At 46.8% G+C, this 19,229-nt stretch overlaps 1 protein-coding gene across 1 annotated transcript in view; it reads left to right on the top strand.

The window, feature by feature from the left end:
- The window catches only part of CATSPERB (cation channel sperm associated auxiliary subunit beta), a 97,515-nt gene that overhangs the window by 43,772 nt on the left and 34,514 nt on the right, over positions 1-19,229 (top strand). The window contains exons 17-19 of the mRNA XM_029911455.1: positions 1,251-1,444; positions 5,994-6,353; positions 10,353-10,492. Of these exons, the coding sequence (XP_029767315.1) occupies positions 1,251-1,444; positions 5,994-6,353; positions 10,353-10,492 (694 nt within the window). The remainder of the gene's footprint in view (positions 1-1,250; positions 1,445-5,993; positions 6,354-10,352; positions 10,493-19,229) is intronic.

The following is a 19,229-nucleotide window of genomic DNA, read 5'->3' as shown; positions in this document are numbered from 1 at the left end:
TCAATAGTGTTACCAGGGTATAACCAAGGGCAGATTTTAGCTGGATATAGATTTTTCTGTCAATTTTTACTTTTTCCATTCTGCAAAGGATGGGTCCAGTCTTGGTGTACTGCAAGCAAAGCTTGCACTGAAGTCCAATAGATGCTCAGTGGCCTTCGGAAAGCCTTTCTTTGCCAGATGGCTAGCAGCAAACATTGCCCTCTAATTGTCCAATGGAGCAACGTTAGAGACAGTTTCTCTGTCTAATGGGTTAAATCTTACCTTCTGATTGCTGTGTGAAGGACATTGTGGCAGTACTAGTGAACAGGCACTCACTTGACACAAACTGCCACCACTACAATTCTTTGCTTGTATCAGCAGACAGGCAAAGGGCTGCATAGGTAAAGAAGCTAATCAACGGTGTCAATCAGCAGTTATGTTTTAAATATGCTTTGAGCTCTGCAGCAAATCAAGCTTCCCCACTCTACCCTTGCCAGCAGTCACCTGTCTTTCTTCAGAAATAACAGTAGAAATCATCAATACAGCCTCTTTCACTCTTCTTTCCCTTTGCATCTGGATTGATTTTTTTCAGCTGCAGCTTTCTGATGCACCAAGAATTTACTTCAAGCTTTGTCTATACTATGGACTTGATACAAAAAATTCCTACCGTTTCTAAGACCAGTTCAGCTGCAGTGGTGCTGGGACCACTGGGAACTCTAGTGTAGATGTTTCTCTGGCTCTGGCAGCATTTTTAGCACCATGTGTGTTAAAACAACATGGTGATTGAAAACAGCTACCATCGTAAGAGAGCCCCTCCGCTAAGTCCTCCAGAGGCAGGAACATAGTAGAAAAGGAACAGAGTGGCAGTGTCTGCTTTTGTGGTCCATGGGCTGGAATATCAACTTTAGAGGGGTTGCACTGAAGTGCCATAGCCTGCCTGCAGGTTAGGAAGTGAATTCTATCTCTGCTACTCGCACCCAACATTGTACACAGTCCAACTGTTCTGGCTTTGTGTTGGAGACAGACATGGGTAATTTCTACTCTAATGAACCTGACTAGCACCTTAGTTCATGAAAGCATATCCATTCAGGAATGGTGTTTAAACATATGCTTGACTGTCTAAACTTATGCTTAAATCCTATTGAAGTCAATTGGATTTACGTATGTTCTTTAAGTACTGTTGTGAATAGGGTTGGACTTAAGCATGTGTAAATTCTTTAATTAGCGAATTGTCTAATGTAATAACAAATATATGCTTCCTGCCCATGTAGGCCAAGCGGATCAGCTACAATAGTCAATGTTTTCCATCATGAATATCCTCCACAATATTTATCCTCTGTCATCGTAGACGTTCTGGAGAGGTTTCCCTTTGAATCTGAAGATAAAAGCTTCTTTATAGATAATTCTTTAAGAATTTTGCAGGTGTCAAACACCACCAGAGTTAAGCTTCAGCTTGTTTCTGAATGTAAGTTACAGATATCATTGATTCTGTACAGTAATGAGGTCCTTTTTTTGGAAAATAACCTTTTATATGACCTTTTACAAAAAAAAATCCCCATTCTAGCTGTCTGAATGTACACTATATTTAACCTGCAGATAAAGGAATTCACATTTCAGTGGGGTTAGTTCTCCAAAAGTGTAAAACTGAATTTCTTTTCTATTTCTCCATGGCTAGATATCTCAAATTCTTCTCCGAGTGCTTTGTCTTTACTTTGACAAGCAAGCAAGTCCTGGGCACCAGCAAAGTGGTCGGTTCTGAAGAGTTATTCAGTATTGGCTAAATCAATGATTCCACTACCAGTACCAGCTACTTCTTTCCGTGTAGGATTAATATAGTAAGTGCCTTCTCCTCAATTGACACCAGCACCAGATAGATTTATTCTACCCCAGGACCTCCTAATACCAGAGAAATTGGAATCCCTTCTTTTGTCAGGAGACATGCACCTGTCAATATGAGTCACAAGACTGTCATCAAAACCAACTGAATCTTTAGTACTGACCAGAGCTTAGACCTTACCACAAATTACTCCACCTTCTACTGCATGCTCCACTTTTGAATTTGTCGTCTTTTATCAGATTCACAACATACAGATGAGAACACACAACCTTATTTTTCTAGGAGTCCCTGCCCCAGAATATCAGTCAGAAAGGGTATCTTGGGTGTCCAGGCAGGATAGGGATGCACAATTCCACCCACAGCAGAAAACCTTCTACAAGGACATATGGAAAATGGAAGAGGTTCTACATTTGGTCTGCTTCCTCTTGAGTCACAGCTATCTCCTGTTTTAGATTACTTATTCCTAAAACATAGGGGGCTGTCACTGAGTTCCATTAGAGTGCATTTGGCCGCTATTAGCAGCTTTCCCCTCCATTAGAAGGTTTCTTGGTGTTTTTTTTCCCCTCGCCCAATGACATAGGTTTATAAAGTAGTTACTAAAACTTTTTCTACCTATTGGGATCCACTTTGGGATCAAAATTTGGTCCTTATAGCACTTGAGGCCCCTGTTTAAGCCTTTAGCAAGATGTTCTTTCCTACATTTGCAGTGAAGACATCTTTCTTAGTAGCTACTATGTCAGCTAAGATGAAATAGTATCCAAATTCTACCTTAATTAGGACATTCAATTACCAATAGTTTACCTTAAATTTCATGCCAATCTTGAAGAAGCAAGATTTCACTCAGTAGAGAGTATTAGCCTTTTATCTCCAAAGACTAAAGTCCTTAAGAACCTCCTGGATGCTCTTTATTTCATTTGCAGAAAGGTGCCCCTGTTTCTACTCAGATCAGGGTGAATAAGAACATGCTATAAAATCATGACATTAGACCCCTCCCCCCAGGCTATTCTTAGAGCTCACTCCACTAGACTTCGGTCTACATCTGCAGCCTTGTTGAAAAGTATCTCTATTATAGATATTTGTAAAGAGGTTATTTGGGGCTCTATTCACACCTTCTCAAGGCATTAGGCTAGAAGTCTAGAGACTTCTGGATTGGAATCCTCTTTTGGCAGGGCAGTACTTCATCTGAACTAGATAGGATGCTGAACACCCAGCTCCATAATTAGTTTATTGCTTGGGAGGCACTTACAGTGGAAAACCCACAGGGACAATTGCTCAGAGAGTTTACCTGTACAGTAACTGGTGGTCTTCAAGACGTGTTGTCCCTGTTGATGTTCTACTACCCATCTTCCTTCACCTCTGCTTCAGAGTCCCTAGCTTATGCTGGGTACTGTGATGGAGTGGCGATTGGTCCTGCCACACTGCCCTTTATACCCTTGGAATGGTGCACAAAGATAACTAGGATGCATGTGTGGACCAAACAGTTATTGCTGGCAAAAATCTCCGATCACAAGCATATTGGGTGCATGCATATCTGAAGCAGAACACCCATAGAGACAACGCACCTTGAAGAACTCCAGTTACTGTACAGGTAAATAACATCATCTTTCTTTTCCAAAATCTTAAATATTTGAATATCAGACAGGTGATGATTTCAAATTGCATTACTCTATTCTCTGCCCTAAAACTCCATACAGGTAATGGTCTCTAATACTTAGTGGTATTTCTAGTTAATATGATTTAAAAAATTAATTTAAAACTTGCTAGTTTCACTTTTATTTCGAGTTATCAACTTTTAAATTCCATCTGCCTTCTCTGATCAACTTACTTCTTCATTACATATCTGTCTTCTATAGAAAAGTTGGGGGACAATTATATAGGTTTATTATGACTTAACATTTATATTGTGGTAGCACCTAAAGGCAACAACCTCACTGAGCTACTTTGTGCCAGGCACTGTATAAATACAAAATAAATGATAGTCCCTGCCCCAAAGAGCTTACTGTTTAGGGCCAAATCCTTTAACTTGGAGAATTCAGGACCCATGTAGCAAGGAAGGGTGGAAACATCTAGAGGAGGGGGAGCAGGAGCAGCTCTGAGAATGGGAAATGTAAGACCTAGCCTCCGATTTGGAAAAAGATGACTCTCCTTTTGCTGACCATAGAGGTGCCATTCCAGATGGTGCCAGCAATTGGTGCAGAGGAGAGGTCCATAGAGAAGTGAACATCAAGGGTTTTATCATTCACGGTACCAAAGTAAGAGCTGTCAGGGGTACATGAGGCTGGCATGGTACCGAGCTCTGTAATGATCCTGCTGGTTCTCCTGTGTCCACCAGCACCAATAGTATTGGCTCTTGTACTGCTGGCGATATTGGCACTGACAGGGTCAGGAGATCCCTGGCAACCACAAATGCCTCTAGCATGGCCGGTACTGAGATAGTGTCAGTATGTGGTGTGGTGCCACAGATGTGGAAGGAGTTCCTTCTGGCTTCGGACTTGACGTCACCCACCTAGGTGCCAGAATCAATGGTTCCATCTTCTGCGGTACCGAAGCAGAGGAGTACTTAGACTTAGACTGCACTCTACTCTTATCCCCATGCCTAATAGACTTCAGTGCCAACGATCTCCCCTGCTTCTTATGCCTTTGCTTAGGCACTGGTGATGGTAAAAGCTGTTGGGACTCAGACATGGTATGCACATGTGCATCACTCAAGAAGAACAAAAGTATATATACCAACTGGGGGGAAGGATAGCTCACTGGTTTGAGCATTGGCTTGCTAAGCCCAGGGTTGTGAGTTCAGTCCTTAAGGGGGCCACTTAGGGATCCAGGGCAAAATCAGTACATGGCCCTGCTAGTGAAGGCAGGGGGCCAGACTCAGTAACCTTTCAGGGTCCCTTCCAGTTCTCTGAGATAGGTATATCTCCATATATTATTAATTATATTATAATTATTAAACAATTAAATCAGGACTGTTTTAACAAATTTGAGACAATTTTCTCTTGCTTCATTGCTAATTATTACTAAGAAATATTCATATATAATGCTTATATTACATAGTGTCCAAAGGCCCCATAGTGCTAGATGATATACAAACACATATGAAGATATCTAAACCCTGAAGATCTAAGGAGACAAGTGATATAAAAAGAGTGGTGGGAGAGAGTGTTGGAAGCACAAACGTGCTGAGAATTCTGAGTTATTTGCAGACTTCCTCATTTTTCTTTCAGAGTAGCCAAATGAGCAATATTACAACCACCGTTAACATATTTTGAAAAGCCATTGTATTCTAAAACCCAATTTTCACTCCCTCTAAACACTTCCTTTGAGTCTGTAACTCCACATGTTTTTTCTCAGCCTAAGGCTGAAACGGGAAATTTACAATCAGTTCAATGAGCTGTCCTGGAGTTATACAAGCATGAAAAAAGTGTCCGGTTTTTTTATATAGATATATAATCTTTCAGTGGAATCTAGCTTGAACTCCACTCAAAATGGTTTGTTTGTTTGCTTGTTTGTTTGTTTTAAGAAATGCCATGGACTTAGTTTTCCCAGAGGAAAAATGACTATGACATATTTAAAGAAATTTTATATACAAATAAATTATAAGCAATTGAAATGGTGCCACTGAAAGAGTGTGTATTGCCACCCTTAAACTTATTCCAGAAATGGTCATTTGTATCAATACTGAAAGCTGCAAATTCACCCACCCAAAAATGCCCTTCTGTAAACCTAGGGCTGGATGCTGCCTCCTGCTGCTGTGCACAAAGCAGCTGCAAATCTGGCTCAAGCAACTACCTGAGGGTTTCCTCAGTATCAAAATCCCATGTTAGAGTAGAGCTGGAGGTGCAGCTCTTATGTCATGGTAAGAGGAGGCACACGGCATTTCACAGGATCAGAGCCTATGTTTAATAAAATGTATCGCAGTTACAACAAACACAAATGTTTGAAATCCAATATGAGTTTTTATTTCTAAACTGTTACTTATGAGCATTCTTTATTGTAATTATGAGCCAGATTCTGACACCATGATTCACACTGAATAATATGTTAATTTACATGTGGTCACACCAGTGAAGGAATAAGGTACTGCTCAATTTTAGTAAGGGTGCCATAATCTGGTCCTAGATTTGCATACTAAAAATTATTGAACAGAAAATGTAATTATTCTGTTTTCTTAATTTAGATTATAATAGTTCGGCGAAGGTTGTTTCTTCAGGTCTTAATGTATTTAAACCTTCTGATATTGAGAAGACTGTGGTGATTCCTGGCTTTAGCAGCTTCCTGATTGTTGAAGTTCTAGATAGTCTGAATGCTTTGGCAGATGCTACCATGCCTGAGAGAGTGCCTTTCAACGAAATCTTTGCCTCAGGCATGTGGTTTGTGTATGACTTTGGCACTAAGAATGGAAGAAAATGGAAGATTATAGTAGACACCTGTAGATACTGGGTACGAGAGCTTGATAATCTACCACTGAATGCCATTAAATACCTGGATCTTACCGAAATCTTCAATTTTGGATTCAGAGTAACCCCTGTTAATCTAGGTGAGACATTTTGAATTTTGTTTTCTTTCTTGAGCTTTATAGTCTGAACACAAAACATAAAATAGCTATTAGGCTGGTTTGGTTGAATTTTATATGATAATGGCCAGATACTGATTTCAGTTAGATGTAAATTTGGAGTAACTCCAATGAAGACGATGTCCTACATTTCAAGCCCCTGCCACTTGCTGGAATTATAAACTGAAATTATACATGGTTGTTTTTGGACAAAAGGAAATTTTTGAACCATATTCTACTTACCTTCACTCTCTCCTCACACCCAAAACCAAGCTCCTTAGTATGGCCATTGTAACATTTACAACATTTTGACAGATGGTTTCTCTTTGCACTCATAACTAGGTTAATTTTAAAACTTCAAACTTGCTATAGGTGACGGGTTCGGTCAGAGAGACCCCCTTGGGACTGTCACCTGATGTGCTGAAATTACCTCTGAGCCTGTTTTCCCTGCCAGCTTGGGACTCCAGAACCCTGCCTTGTTGAGCCAGACACACTAGCCTGCTGCAGCATAGACACAGGGTCTGCGCCACACCCCCAAAGATGCAGGTTTTAAGTGAAAACAACTCTGCAGGTTACTTGACTCCAGCACCCAGACACCCAGCTCCCAATGGGATCCAAACCCCAAATAAATCCGTTTTACTCTGTATAAAGCATATGCAGCGTAAACTCATAAATTGCCCACCCTCTATAACACTGATAGAGAGAGATGCACAGCTGTTTGGGTTTACTAATAAACAAAAGTGATTTTATTAAGTATAAAAAGTAGGATTTAAGTGATTCCAGATAACAGAAAGAACAAAGTAAGTTACCAAGCAAAATAAAGCAAAAACATTCAAGTCTAAGCCTAATACATTAAGAAACTGATTACAGGTAATATCTCACCCTCAGATGTTCCAATAAGCTTCTTTCACAGATTAGACTTCTTCCTAGTCTGGGCCCAATCCTTTCATCTGGTACAGTCCTGTTAGTTCCAGCAGACATCTTAAGTGTTAACTAGGGGTTTTCTCATGACTGGCTCTCCCTTTGTCCTGCTCCACCCCCTTTTATAGCTTTGGCACAAAGTGGGAATCTTCTGTCTCTCTGGGTCCCCACCACTCCTTCTAAATGGAAAAGTACCCAATTTAAGATGAATTTCATTATCAGCTTGACATAGTCACATGTCCCTGTGAGACCTCATTCTTCATTACCCAAAGGCTGGCCCACACATACCCAGGAAGGCATGCAGGTAAATAAACCATTTACAACCAATTGTCATAGTCAATGGGAGCCATCAAGATTATAAACCACCATTAATGGCCTAAACTTTGCATGTTTCTAGCTTCAGATACAAGAATGATACATGCATACAAATAGGATGAACACACTCGGTAGATCATAAGCTTTGTAATGATACCTTACAAGAGACCATTTGTATAAAGCATATTCCAGTTACATTATATTCACATTCATAAACATATTTTCATAAAGCATATGGAGTGCAACGTCACACTATAGACTTAAGGCATGATCCAAATTTCATTAAGTCAATGGGAGTCTTTCCATTGACTTCAGTGAACTTTGTATCTTGCCCTCTGTTCTTAGCAAAGGCAAGTAGCTTTTGGCGTGCTTGGAGAAATACGGTTGAAGAAATTTAATGCAAAAGTGAAGCTGAATTTATTCTTTTAAAATGTGTTTTCATTGATTTTTCAATTACATATAAGCACTAGATGATACCCTGACTTTTGGACCCTACTTTTAAAATAGTTGGGCAAAAATAAATGTATGACTAAATCAAACCAATGGAATAAAATAATAACAGGAAAGAGAACAGGAAGTGCCAGGGGCCACAATGATTAAACATAGTTTTTCATGTAAACAGTACAGTATGAGTACTTTTTCCACTTGTGTGTTAATCACCAGTGTCACTGGGCCAGGCTTCTCCCCACCTCCAAAATATATGGTGCCATGCCCATTGTCTTGCAAGGAGGTTTACTTTCTTAATAGAAGCCATCAAATAAAGAGAAAAACAATTTTAACTCAGTCCTTGCTTTCAGGTTTCTGCTCCACCCCTCTCAGGGCCCTCTGGCAGGTTCTCAGTTCTGAGCAGCCTCAGGGCTGTCTCCCTGAGCACCAACCCCCACTTTGTTCCAGGGGACCTACCAGGAGTTAGCTGTATTCCAGTGTGGCTCTCCCTCCCCAGGCACAGCCTGTGTCAATCAATCCCTCCTCTTCCTGCCCACTACCAACCCTTTATAGGTACTGAGTTGGCTCAGCCCTCTTTAACTGGCTACACTGAACTCACCTGCTTGGTGCAAGGGAGCTGGGCCTAGTCTATCCTCAGGGACTAACTGCTTTGTGACGCCCAGTAAGAATCAAAGAAAATTAAGCGTTGGTGAGAGTGTTAGAAAATTAGTGTCAGTACTTTAGGACTTGTTCCTGCTCATGAAGTAGCTTCAGTCATGTGAAGAGTCTCCTTGACTTCAGTGAGTGTCCTCACATAAGTCAAGTTTCTCACATGTGTAAATGTTTGCAGGGTCAAGACATTTGAAAAGATAACTATCAGAATCCCCGGTATAGATCTCTCCCATATATGCCAATGTAAGTGAATGTAGTTGCATGGGTGTATTTGATAGCAGAATTTGACCCTAAATCTGCATTTCAATCCCAGGTTGAAAATTTTAACCATATGATAGTGTGGTTGATGATGTACAAAACAAAGAGCAGCACAGTACCTAGGCAAGGATTTTGCATCCTAAATTAGGGGTATATAACAGTTCATACACATCTGGTGGGATTTTCCAAAGCACTCAGAGAGATATAAATACAGGTCCCACTGGAAATTTAATGAGACTTGTGCTCCTAAATTCCTTAGGCACATTTGAAAATCCCATCATAGTGCAATATATTAGCAGAATATATTAGCACAGGATGGTCAAATTTCAAAGTGATGCAGAGTTCTTCTTCCTTTTAACACACACACACACACACACACACTACATTGATGGATTAGTGTTGGTAAGCTTTGTGGCAGAATTTTCTTTTAACAAAGAAATGGAATGAAGAATGATTGTTTGGAAAACAACAGGATGCATGATATTCTAAGCAAAAGAGGTGGCATGGAAAAAGGTGCAAAGGCCAAGGTGGGTGAGGCATACCAAAGCTGCATTGCTGAGGGTAACAATATTGATGAGAAATGAGAGCTGAGATACAGGCCAGCATAGAATTGTGCAGAGCACTGAGAATGAGGGCGAGAAGCTAGATTGTGAGAGCAGGGCCGGCTCCAGGCACCCAAGCTGGTGCTTGGGGCGGCACCTGGAGGGGGGCGGCGCGGCGCTCCGGCCGTCGGGGAGAGTGGGGCCACAGCAGGGCTCGCCGCCCTCCCCCCGGCGCTCGGGCCGCCCGGGTGGGGGGGAGAGCTGAGCCCCCGCCGGGGCTCGCAGCCCTCCTCCCAGGGCTCCGGCCGCCCTCCCCTCCGGCGCCCTCCCCCCGGCCGCCAGGGGGAGAGCGGAGCGGCAAAAAAGCCAGAGCCGGCCCTGTGTGAGAGCATGTCTGATTCAAAGACAACGGGAGTGACGTGATCGAGTGGTGAGATGGGAAAATGATTTTAACAGCAGCACAGACTGGAAAGAGTGGGATAAGATGAGATGCAGGAAGGCCAGAGAGGAAAAACTCAGGAAATTCTCAGATATGGTTCCCACAAAAATCTGCACTCATCTGTGTAAGGACACATTACAGTAACAGGTCAACTAACCTGTCCGGCCAAACTAAGAAGCGACTACTAACATTGAGGAGGAGGGCATTCAGAGCTGTGAGTAGGAGATAACTCTTCCCTGTTCACTCCATATGGACACAAATCTTTTCCCTTTGAGTGGAGCATTAGATGGCAACTCTGAGTTCAAACTTTGAGTCTTGTGCTTAATTGTTCCTCACTTGAGTTTTTCCTATAGTAAAGGAGCACGTGGCTCCAAGTAATTATGATCTTCATTTCTGTGCTTGATTTCACAGCCTATCCAATCTTTCACATGCCACTAATGAAGCTAACAGTTGGAAATCCATCCCTATTTAAAGTGAAGACAAATGATTACTGGGATGACACTGATAGTTACACGGTGGAATTCTCTGTTACTAACAATTTTTACAAACAAGTAAGAGCAGACAAGTAGTGAGTAACATACTGGCTCCTACAATAGTATCTTTCATTTTTTATTTAGCAGAATTATGATAAAGGGGGGCAGAGCAGATGATTATACATTGAGAGAATTTACACTTATGTAGTGACTGGGTCATGTAGAATACCTTTTGTTAAAGGACTTTGCTATGAAACATTTTCAACATTTGATCAAAATTTTGTGAATATCTATTGCCTGTTGACCCTCTGTCCTTGTGTAAAGTTCTCATACATGTCACTGCGAGTTCCACCTATGGAATGAGTATGGCTCAAGAATCTATCTATCTATCTAGTATATATAATGTAAAATTACTTCCAAGGGTCATATTCCTTTTCACTTGTTTCTGTTCTCCCTCACATCTCTACCCTCAGTGTAATTTGTTATGCATTCATATTATTCATTATCAATGCAGTTTATTTTCTAACTTCCTCAGGGCAGAGATCTTGTTATTCTTCTTCGAGTGCTTGCTCATATCGATTCCAATTAGGTGTGCGCGCGCTGCGTGCACGATCGTCGGAGCATTTTCTACCCTAGCAACACCCGGTGGGTCAGCTGTGGAGCCCCCTGGAGTGGCGCCTTCATGGCGCTGGATATATACCCCAGCCGACCCAGCGCCCCCTCAGTTCCTTCTTACCACCCCTGACGGTCGTTGGAACTGTGGAGCACGGCATAGCTGTTCTCCACTCTCCCTAGCTTATTCTGTCAATTCTTGTAGATACTTGTAGTTATAGTTGTTGTATAGTCTTTAGATAGTTATTCATTTTAGTTTTTAATAGTTGTAAATAGTTAGCGGGGGTTAAGGGGGTTGTTCTCCCCCCTTTTCCCCCCGGCGCATAGCCGGGCTCATGCCCAAGGCTCCTGGCTTTAAGCCGTGCGCGTCCTGCGCTAAGCCTATGCCTACGAGTGATCCGCACGACTCATGTCTGAAGTGCCTCGGAGAGTCCCATCAGACAGATAAGTGTCAGATCTGTAGGGCCTTCAAACCAAGAACCAAAAAGGAGCGGGACTTTAGGCTTAGGCAGCTCCTCATGGAGGCGGCACTTAGCCCGGATCCTCCCTCGGTGCGCCCAGCCCCGGCACCGAGTGCCTCGGTGCGCAGCGCCCCTGAGGCACCAACCGGTACTGCACCGCGGGCTGAATCGGACAAGCCCTCACGGCACCGGCCTCCTTCGGCACCGCGCCCGCCACAGGGGCCTCGGCGCCGGTCCCTGTCTCCGGGGCACAAGAAGTCCCGTAAGGCGCAGGAGACTGCTGTCCTGAAGACGCCGGCTCCCCCGGTGCCGGGGGTAGAGCCGCGTCCGCCTTTGGACCGCCAGAAGCAAGTGCCTGCTACACCGTCAACTCCGGCACCGCGGCCGCTGAGTCCGGTGCGGACTGAATCACCACCTCGGTCGGTGGTGGAGCCTTGTCTTCCTTCCACCCCGGAAACCTTCGCGACGGCGAGAGACCTTATTGCTCTCACGGAGCCGGCACCGCCTCTACCTCTGGCACCGTTGGCTCCCCGCGCGGTACAATCCAGGGGCAAGCCTGCCCTGGTGCGCCCGCCGTCTCCGGCCGTGGACTCCCGGCACCGCTCCAGGTCTCGGAGCAGGTCCCAACGCCGCTCGCAGTCCCGGAGCCGACTATCGCCTCGGCACCGGTCGTACTCGCGGCCAAGATCTTCTTCGCGGCACCGGTCTACGTCTCGGCACCGTCACGATCATCGGTACCGATCAGACTCCAGACGTAGTTCTCGGCACCAGTACGAGCGTCGCTCGAGTTCGAGGGGCCGCTCCCGGTACCAGGTCTCGTCGCGGTCGTCGTCTCGGTCAAGATCCGGATCTCGGCACCGGCATGGCTACCGGCACCGGTCCCGATCCCGGTACCGCTCACCAGCACCACGCAGGGACCGATCACCTTACGATCGGCACTGCTCGGCACCGTACCATCCGGAGCCGGTTTCGACGCGTTCGGCACCGCCTTGGCCCTCGAGATCGGCATCTCGTTCCTCCGATGGGGCCTCCAGATCGGCATACCCTCCTCAGGGTCAGGCTGCTACGGCTGACTTGGGCCACTGGCAGGAGGTGGCCGAGGACCCTGCGCAGGGACCTGCGCACTGGTCGTTCTGGACCCCGTGGGCCTATCACCAGGCGCAGGGGGCTCCACCATCAGCCTCTCGCTCGGCACGTTCTGAGCCCAGGGTCCCGGAGGCCACCATCTCCCGCCCTCCCCCAGGGGGCATGGAGGCTCCTGTGCCTACACCACCTGAGGCCCTGGACCCAGGGGCAGGCGATGCCCAGCTTCAGGGACCCCTGGAGCAGGACCCGCCATTAGACCCCTTGCCACCTGAGGCATCCTCCTCATCTTCCCCAGATGAGGCGGTGGCGGGCACAACCGCCACAGGTCCGCCCCCGATAGATCTTCGTGCCCACCAGGACCTATTACATAGGGTGGCGCGTAATATGGATCTCCAGGCAGAGGAGATAGTAGAGGTACAGGACCCGGTGGTGAGCATCCTCTCGGCTGATGCCCCATCCAGGGTGGCATTACCTCTCATACGTACGATTCAGGCTAATGCCACTACAATATGGCAAACCCCTGCCTCTATTCCACCCACAGCCAGAGGGGTGGAAAGGAAGTACTTTGTCCCTTCCAAGGACTATGAGTACCTATATACTCATCCCCAACCGTGTTCACTAGTGGTGTCATCGGTGAACGCACGGGAGCGCCACGGCCAGCAGGCTGCAGCGCCCAAATCGAAGGACGCTAAGCGCTTCGATCTGTTTGGGCGCAAGGTGTATTCAGCGGGAGGGCTACAACTCAGAGCGGCCAACCAGCAGGCGCTCTTGAGCCGCTATAACTTTAATTCCTGGAACTCTATGGGGAAATTTAAAGAATTAGTCCCCCAAGACTCAAGGGAAGAGTTCGGGGCCTTAGTGGAAGAGGGTAAGAAGGTGTCACGGACCTCCTTACAGGCCTCCTTGGACATAGCGGACTCGGCCGCAAGGACGCTGGCCTCAGGTATCGCCATGCGACGAGTCTCCTGGCTCCAGGTCTCAGGCTTGCCGCCGGAACTGCAGCAGACCTTGCAGGATTTACCCTTTGAGGGCCACGGCCTGTTCTCAGAGAAGACGGACTCTCGGCTGCAGAGCCTCAAGGACTCGAGAACGATCATGCGCTCCCTGGGGATGCATGTCCCAGGGCCCCAGCGCAGACCCTTTAGGCCCCAGCCTCAAAGGTTCTACCCTCCCCCGCCTCGTCCGAGACAGGACTTCGCCAGAAGGCGGGGCCGAGGTGGTAGGCGAAGGTCGACCGGCCCTCAACCGGGTCAGAACCAGGGGCCGCCTAGGCCACCTTCAGGCCCTAGGCAGAACTTTTGAAGGTGCGGTCGAGGACGGCGCCCCAGCCACTATCCACGATCCAGCTCCCCCCTTTCGGGATCGCCTCTCCCGTTTCCACCGTGCTTGGTCCCTTATAACCTCGGACCGTTGGGTCCTTCGCACGGTGGAGAGGGGATACGCTCTCCAGTTTTCTTCGTCCCCCCCCTCCCACTCCCCCTCCCCATCCCTCTTCAGGGACCCTTCTCACAAGCATCTCCTTATACAGGAGGTTTTTGGGCTCCTCTCTATGGGGGCCATAGAGGAGGTTCCGCCAGAGTTAAGGGGCAGGGGGTTTTATTCCTGCTACTTCCTGATCCCCAAGTCAAAAGGGGGTCTGCGACCCATCTTAGACTTGCGCGGACTCAACAAATTCATAGTAAAGTTGAAGTTCCGCATGGTATCATTGGGGACCATTATCCCTTCCCTGGATCCTGGAGACTGGTTCGCCGCCCTCGACATGAAGGACGCATATTTTCATATAGCGATCTATCCGCCTCACAGGCGCTTCCTGCGATTTGTGGTAAACAAGGTGCACTACCAATTTGCAGTCCTTCCCTTCGGCTTGTCCTCGGCTCCCAGAGTGTTCACAAAATGTATGGCGGTCGTCGCGGCAAACCTTCGTCGACAAGAGATACAGGTGTTCCCGTATTTAGACGACTGGCTGGTACGCGGCCGCACCAGAGACCAAGTTCAAGCTCACGTCCACATAGTAACACAAACATTCTACGAGTTGGGCATTCTACTCAACAAAGAGAAGTCCACTCTAGAGCCAACCCAGAGGATAGAATTTATTGGAGCAATCCTAGACTCCAGACGTGCCCGAGCTATTCTACCAGACAATCGCTTTCATACCATCACAAGCGTCATTCAAGGGCTCAGGGCATTTCCGGTTACCACAATAAGGACGTGCCTCGCCCTGTTGGGCCACATGGCCTCGTGCACTTATGTAACCAAGCATGCCAGACTGCGGCTTCGCCCACTTCAGACCTGGGTATCATCGGTGTACTGTCCTCATCAGGACAACCTAAACATGGTGGTCACGGTTCCGAGCTCCGTCTTGACCTCCCTCACCTGGTGGTTGGATCGCAGGGCAGTTTGCGCAGGAGTGCCGTTTCACGCCCCACAACCCTCCCTGCACCTGGTCACAGACGCTTCATCTCTAGGATGGGGCGCTCACCTCGGGGAGCACCATACCCAGGGCCTGTGGACCGCACCCCAACTAGCCCTGCACATCAACGTTCGAGAGCTGATGGCGGTGCGCCTGGCATGCCAGGCTTTTCTCAATCTCCTACAGGGCCGTTGTGTGTTAGTTCTCACCGACAACACCACGGCCATGTTTTACATCAACAAGCAAGGAGGAGCCCACTCGTCGCTTCTATGCCAAGAGGCTATTCGCCTGTGGGACTTCTGCATCGCCCACTCTATACATCTCATGGCATCGTTTCTTCCTGGAGTCCAGAATACGTTAGCGGACCGTCTCAGCAGGTCCTTCCAGACACACGAGTGGTCAATTCGCCCGGACATCATCTATTCCGTCTTCCAGAGGTGGGGATTTCCCCAGGTCGACCTGTTTGCATCTCGAGCCAACAGGAAGTGCCATGCATTCTGCTCCCTACAAGGGCGAGCTCTGGGCTCTCTGTCGGACGCGTTCCTTCTAACCTGGAAAGACCACCTGTTCTACGCTTTCCCTCCATTTCCACTGGTCCACAGGGTACTGCTCAAGCTCCGCAGAGACCAGGCACGGGTAATTCTAGTCGCTCCAGCTTGGCCAAGGCAGCACTGGTACACCACACTGTTGGAGCTATCGGTTCAAACACCGATCACGCTTCCCTTGTGTCCAGATCTCATCTCTCAGGACCACGGCCGACTGTGTCACCCCGACCTGCAATCGCTCCACCTCACAGCGTGGATGCTCCATGGCTGAATCGGACAGAGCGGCAATGCTCGCAGCCCGTCCAGCAGATTCTGCTGGGAAGTAGAAAGCCCTCTACACGGACCACTTACTTAGCAAAGTGGAAACGTTTCTCCTGTTGGTGCGAGCAACGAGCTACGTCCCCCTTGCAGGCGCCTATTCCTCTCATACTTGAATATCTCCTATCCCTAAAACAGCAGGGCTTGGCGATATCTTCAATCAGGGTTCACCTCGCCGCTATTTCGGCGTTCCACCCAGGAGAACTCGCTTCCTCGGTCTTCTCTAACCCGATGGTCGTTAGATTCCTCAAGGGCTTAGACCGGCTGTACCCGCAGCAACGCCAGCCCGTTCCGACGTGGGACCTCAACCTGGTTCTTTCCAAGCTCACAGGGCCTCCGTTCGAACCATTGGCTACCTGTTCACTCCTGTACCTATCCTGGAAGACAGCCTTCCTTGTAGCCATCACCTCAGCACGGCGCGTTTCTGAACTCAGAGCGCTTACATCCGAGCCCCCATACACAGTGTTCCATAAGGACAAGGTGCAGCTTCGCCCCCACCCTGCCTTTCTTCCCAAGGTGGTTTCACCTTTCCACGTGAACCAGGATATATTTCTCCCGGTCTTCCATCCGAAGCCACACGCTACTCGTCAAGACCAGCGTTTGCATTCTTTGGACGTACGCAGGGCCCTGGCTTTCTATATTGACCGTACAAAGCCATTTAGGAAGACGACACAACTCTTCGTTGCGGTGGCCGACCGGATGAAAGGCTCACCGGTCTCCTCACAGTGCCTGTCTTCTTGGATCATGTCCTGTATTCGTGCTTGCTACGACCTGGCCGGTGTCCCGACGCCGCGCCTCACCGCTCACTCCACGAGGGCCCAGGCCTCCTCGACTGCCTTCCTGGCTCAAGTCCTGATCCAGGACATTTGTAGAGCTGCAGTTTGGTCATCGGTCCACAAATTCGCTGCTCACTATGCGCTGGTGCAACAATCCAGAGACGATGCTGCATTCGGGTCAGCGGTTCTGCACACAGCAATGTCTCACTCCGACCCCGCCACCTAGGTGGGGCTTGGGAGTCACCTAATTGGAATCGATATGAGCAAACACTCGAAGAAGAAAAGATGGTTACTCACCGTTGTAACTGTTGTTCTTCGAGATGTGTTGCTCATATCCATTCCAAACCCGCCCCCCTTCCCCACTGTCGGAGTAGCCGGCAAGAAGGAACTGAGGGGGCGCTGAGTCGGCTGGGGTATATATCCAGCGCCATGAAGGTGCCACTCCAGCGGGCTCCACAGCCGACCCACCGGGTGTTGCTAGGGTAGAAAATTCTCCGACGATCGTGCACGCGGCGCGCGCACACCTAATTGGAATGGATATGAGCAACACATCTCGAAGAACAACAGTTACAACGGTGAGTAACCGTCTTTTCTAGTTGTCTGTATGTGGGTCTACATGAGCATATTGCCTATGAGGCGTAAAAAATTAATGGAGATCAGAATGTAGGCTTTGGAGCTGATTAATATTAGTGTGAATGCCCCATGGGGAAGTGACACTGCCATGCCAGAGCATGGAAATCTTAGATTAATGATGGGAGAGTTACCCACCAGGTTTCACCTTGACAGTCTCTTTTTTTCCTTTCAGTGTGTTTGGTGTTGGGGTAAAGTCAATGTTTGTCAGGTAATATGGAGCAACTCAGGGAAAAATTACCCCTTTGCAAAGTTTTTCTTTTTATTCTTTCACACACACACCCCCCCCCGCCCCTTCCATTGCTGTGGGCTCTTTCACAAGCATGACAAAAGCACATAAAAATAAAATCAGCACTAGTGAAATAATGACTTGTCTACACAAGTTCATATGCTATATGTACCCACATTAATTCTGTTAATCAGAACATCCCCTCTTTTATCATGTCATAATCCTTAATTCACCCACTTCCCCAAAGTATCCTGGTTTTTTTTAAAATGGCCTTTACGTTATGACCAGAAAATTAACAAGTGTGGGCTGTGGTAGATTAAGTGGAAGAGTGAATTCCTGAGTCAAGGACACCTCACAGAGCATGTCCTGCCATCACCTCCCCCACCCTTCCCCTTCCCATCTAAAATAGGTAGCTTGAGTACCCTGCTGATCACAATCATAGTCCTATTACGTGTAGAGAGAGGCAGCTGTTGTGGTAATTAAGCATATAAATTTATCACAATTGTGAGCTCAACTGTGAGAAATGAGTGCAAGTTCATAAACTGTCACAATAAGCTATACAAATATTGATGGGAAAGGTGCAGAAGGGAGACAGACTCAATTAGTCCAAACAAAAAGGCCTACTGATCTAAGTCAGGGACTTTATTAAGATCATGCCTGGTATCCAAGAGAAGTGTGGGACCAGAAATCAATGAACCAAAATTGATGTGTCGGAAATTAGTCTTATTGGACAAATAATTCAGAGATGGGCTATTTCACCTATCATCCCTTTTGGGGTTCTTCAAAAAAATAAGATTCGGGGAGGGAATTCAGATGGATAGAAGTGAACACAATAATTGCTGACTGCATAATTGTACCTGTAATTGTAATTGCACAATTTCCTGGTGCAACTACTGGAGGAACCAACCAGGGCCGTTCTCCTCTTGACCTGCTGCTTACAAACAGGGAAGAATTGGTAAGAGAAGTAGAAGCAGGTGGCAACCTGGGCACCAGTGACCATCAGATGGTTGAGTTCAGGATCCTCACAAAAGGAAGAAAGGAGAGTAGCAAAATACGGACCTGGACTTCTAAAAAGCAGACTTTGACTCCCTTAGGGAACTGATGGGCAGGATCCCCTGGGAGGCTAATATGAGGGAGAAAGGAGTCCAGGAAAGCTGGCTGTATTTTAAAGAAGCCTTATTAAGATCGGCTTATTGGGCTGCATTAGTAGGAGCATTGCCAGCAGATCGAGGGAAGTGATTATTCCCCTCTATTCGGCACTGGTGAGGCCACATCTGGAGCATTGTGTCTTTTCTTCTGTTTAATAAGAATTTGGTTTAGCCAGTTGGGACTATATATTTTGCAACTTTGCTATAAGCTTGTGATTAGAAAGGCAGTTAAAAGCAATATCCTACATTGCCCTGTGCTGGAACAAATATGCCAGATTTCCAAGTGGCTGAAAAGATTGTTTCTTCAGCAGTGTGATTGCAAGTGAGATTCTACACCAGGGACAGAAGCTGCATTTTCCATCCTGACTATTATTTTCTCTTCCCTCTTGTGTGTGTTTGTCATGTTTTGTCTCCTAGGAAAGGGGTTTGGACTTTAACAACAGCTCCAGCCCATCACAACTAAGTTCTTCTTTTCTCCAAAAGGACAATTATTACCATCTTTAATTCCATCTAAGAGACTGTCAGACAAGGGTGGTAGAGGTGGGGTTCCTTCTAAAGATTCTCCCCCACTAAAGGGAAAGGGAACAAGAGATGTTAAAA

Source organism: Terrapene carolina, unplaced genomic scaffold (assembly GCF_002925995.2).
Source record: "Terrapene carolina triunguis isolate 2854851 unplaced genomic scaffold, T_m_triunguis-2.0 Scaffold96, whole genome shotgun sequence".
Taxonomy (NCBI): Eukaryota; Metazoa; Chordata; order Testudines; family Emydidae; genus Terrapene; species Terrapene triunguis.
Note: the sequence above shows the minus strand (reverse complement) of the source record. Positions and strands in the feature narration are given on the sequence as shown.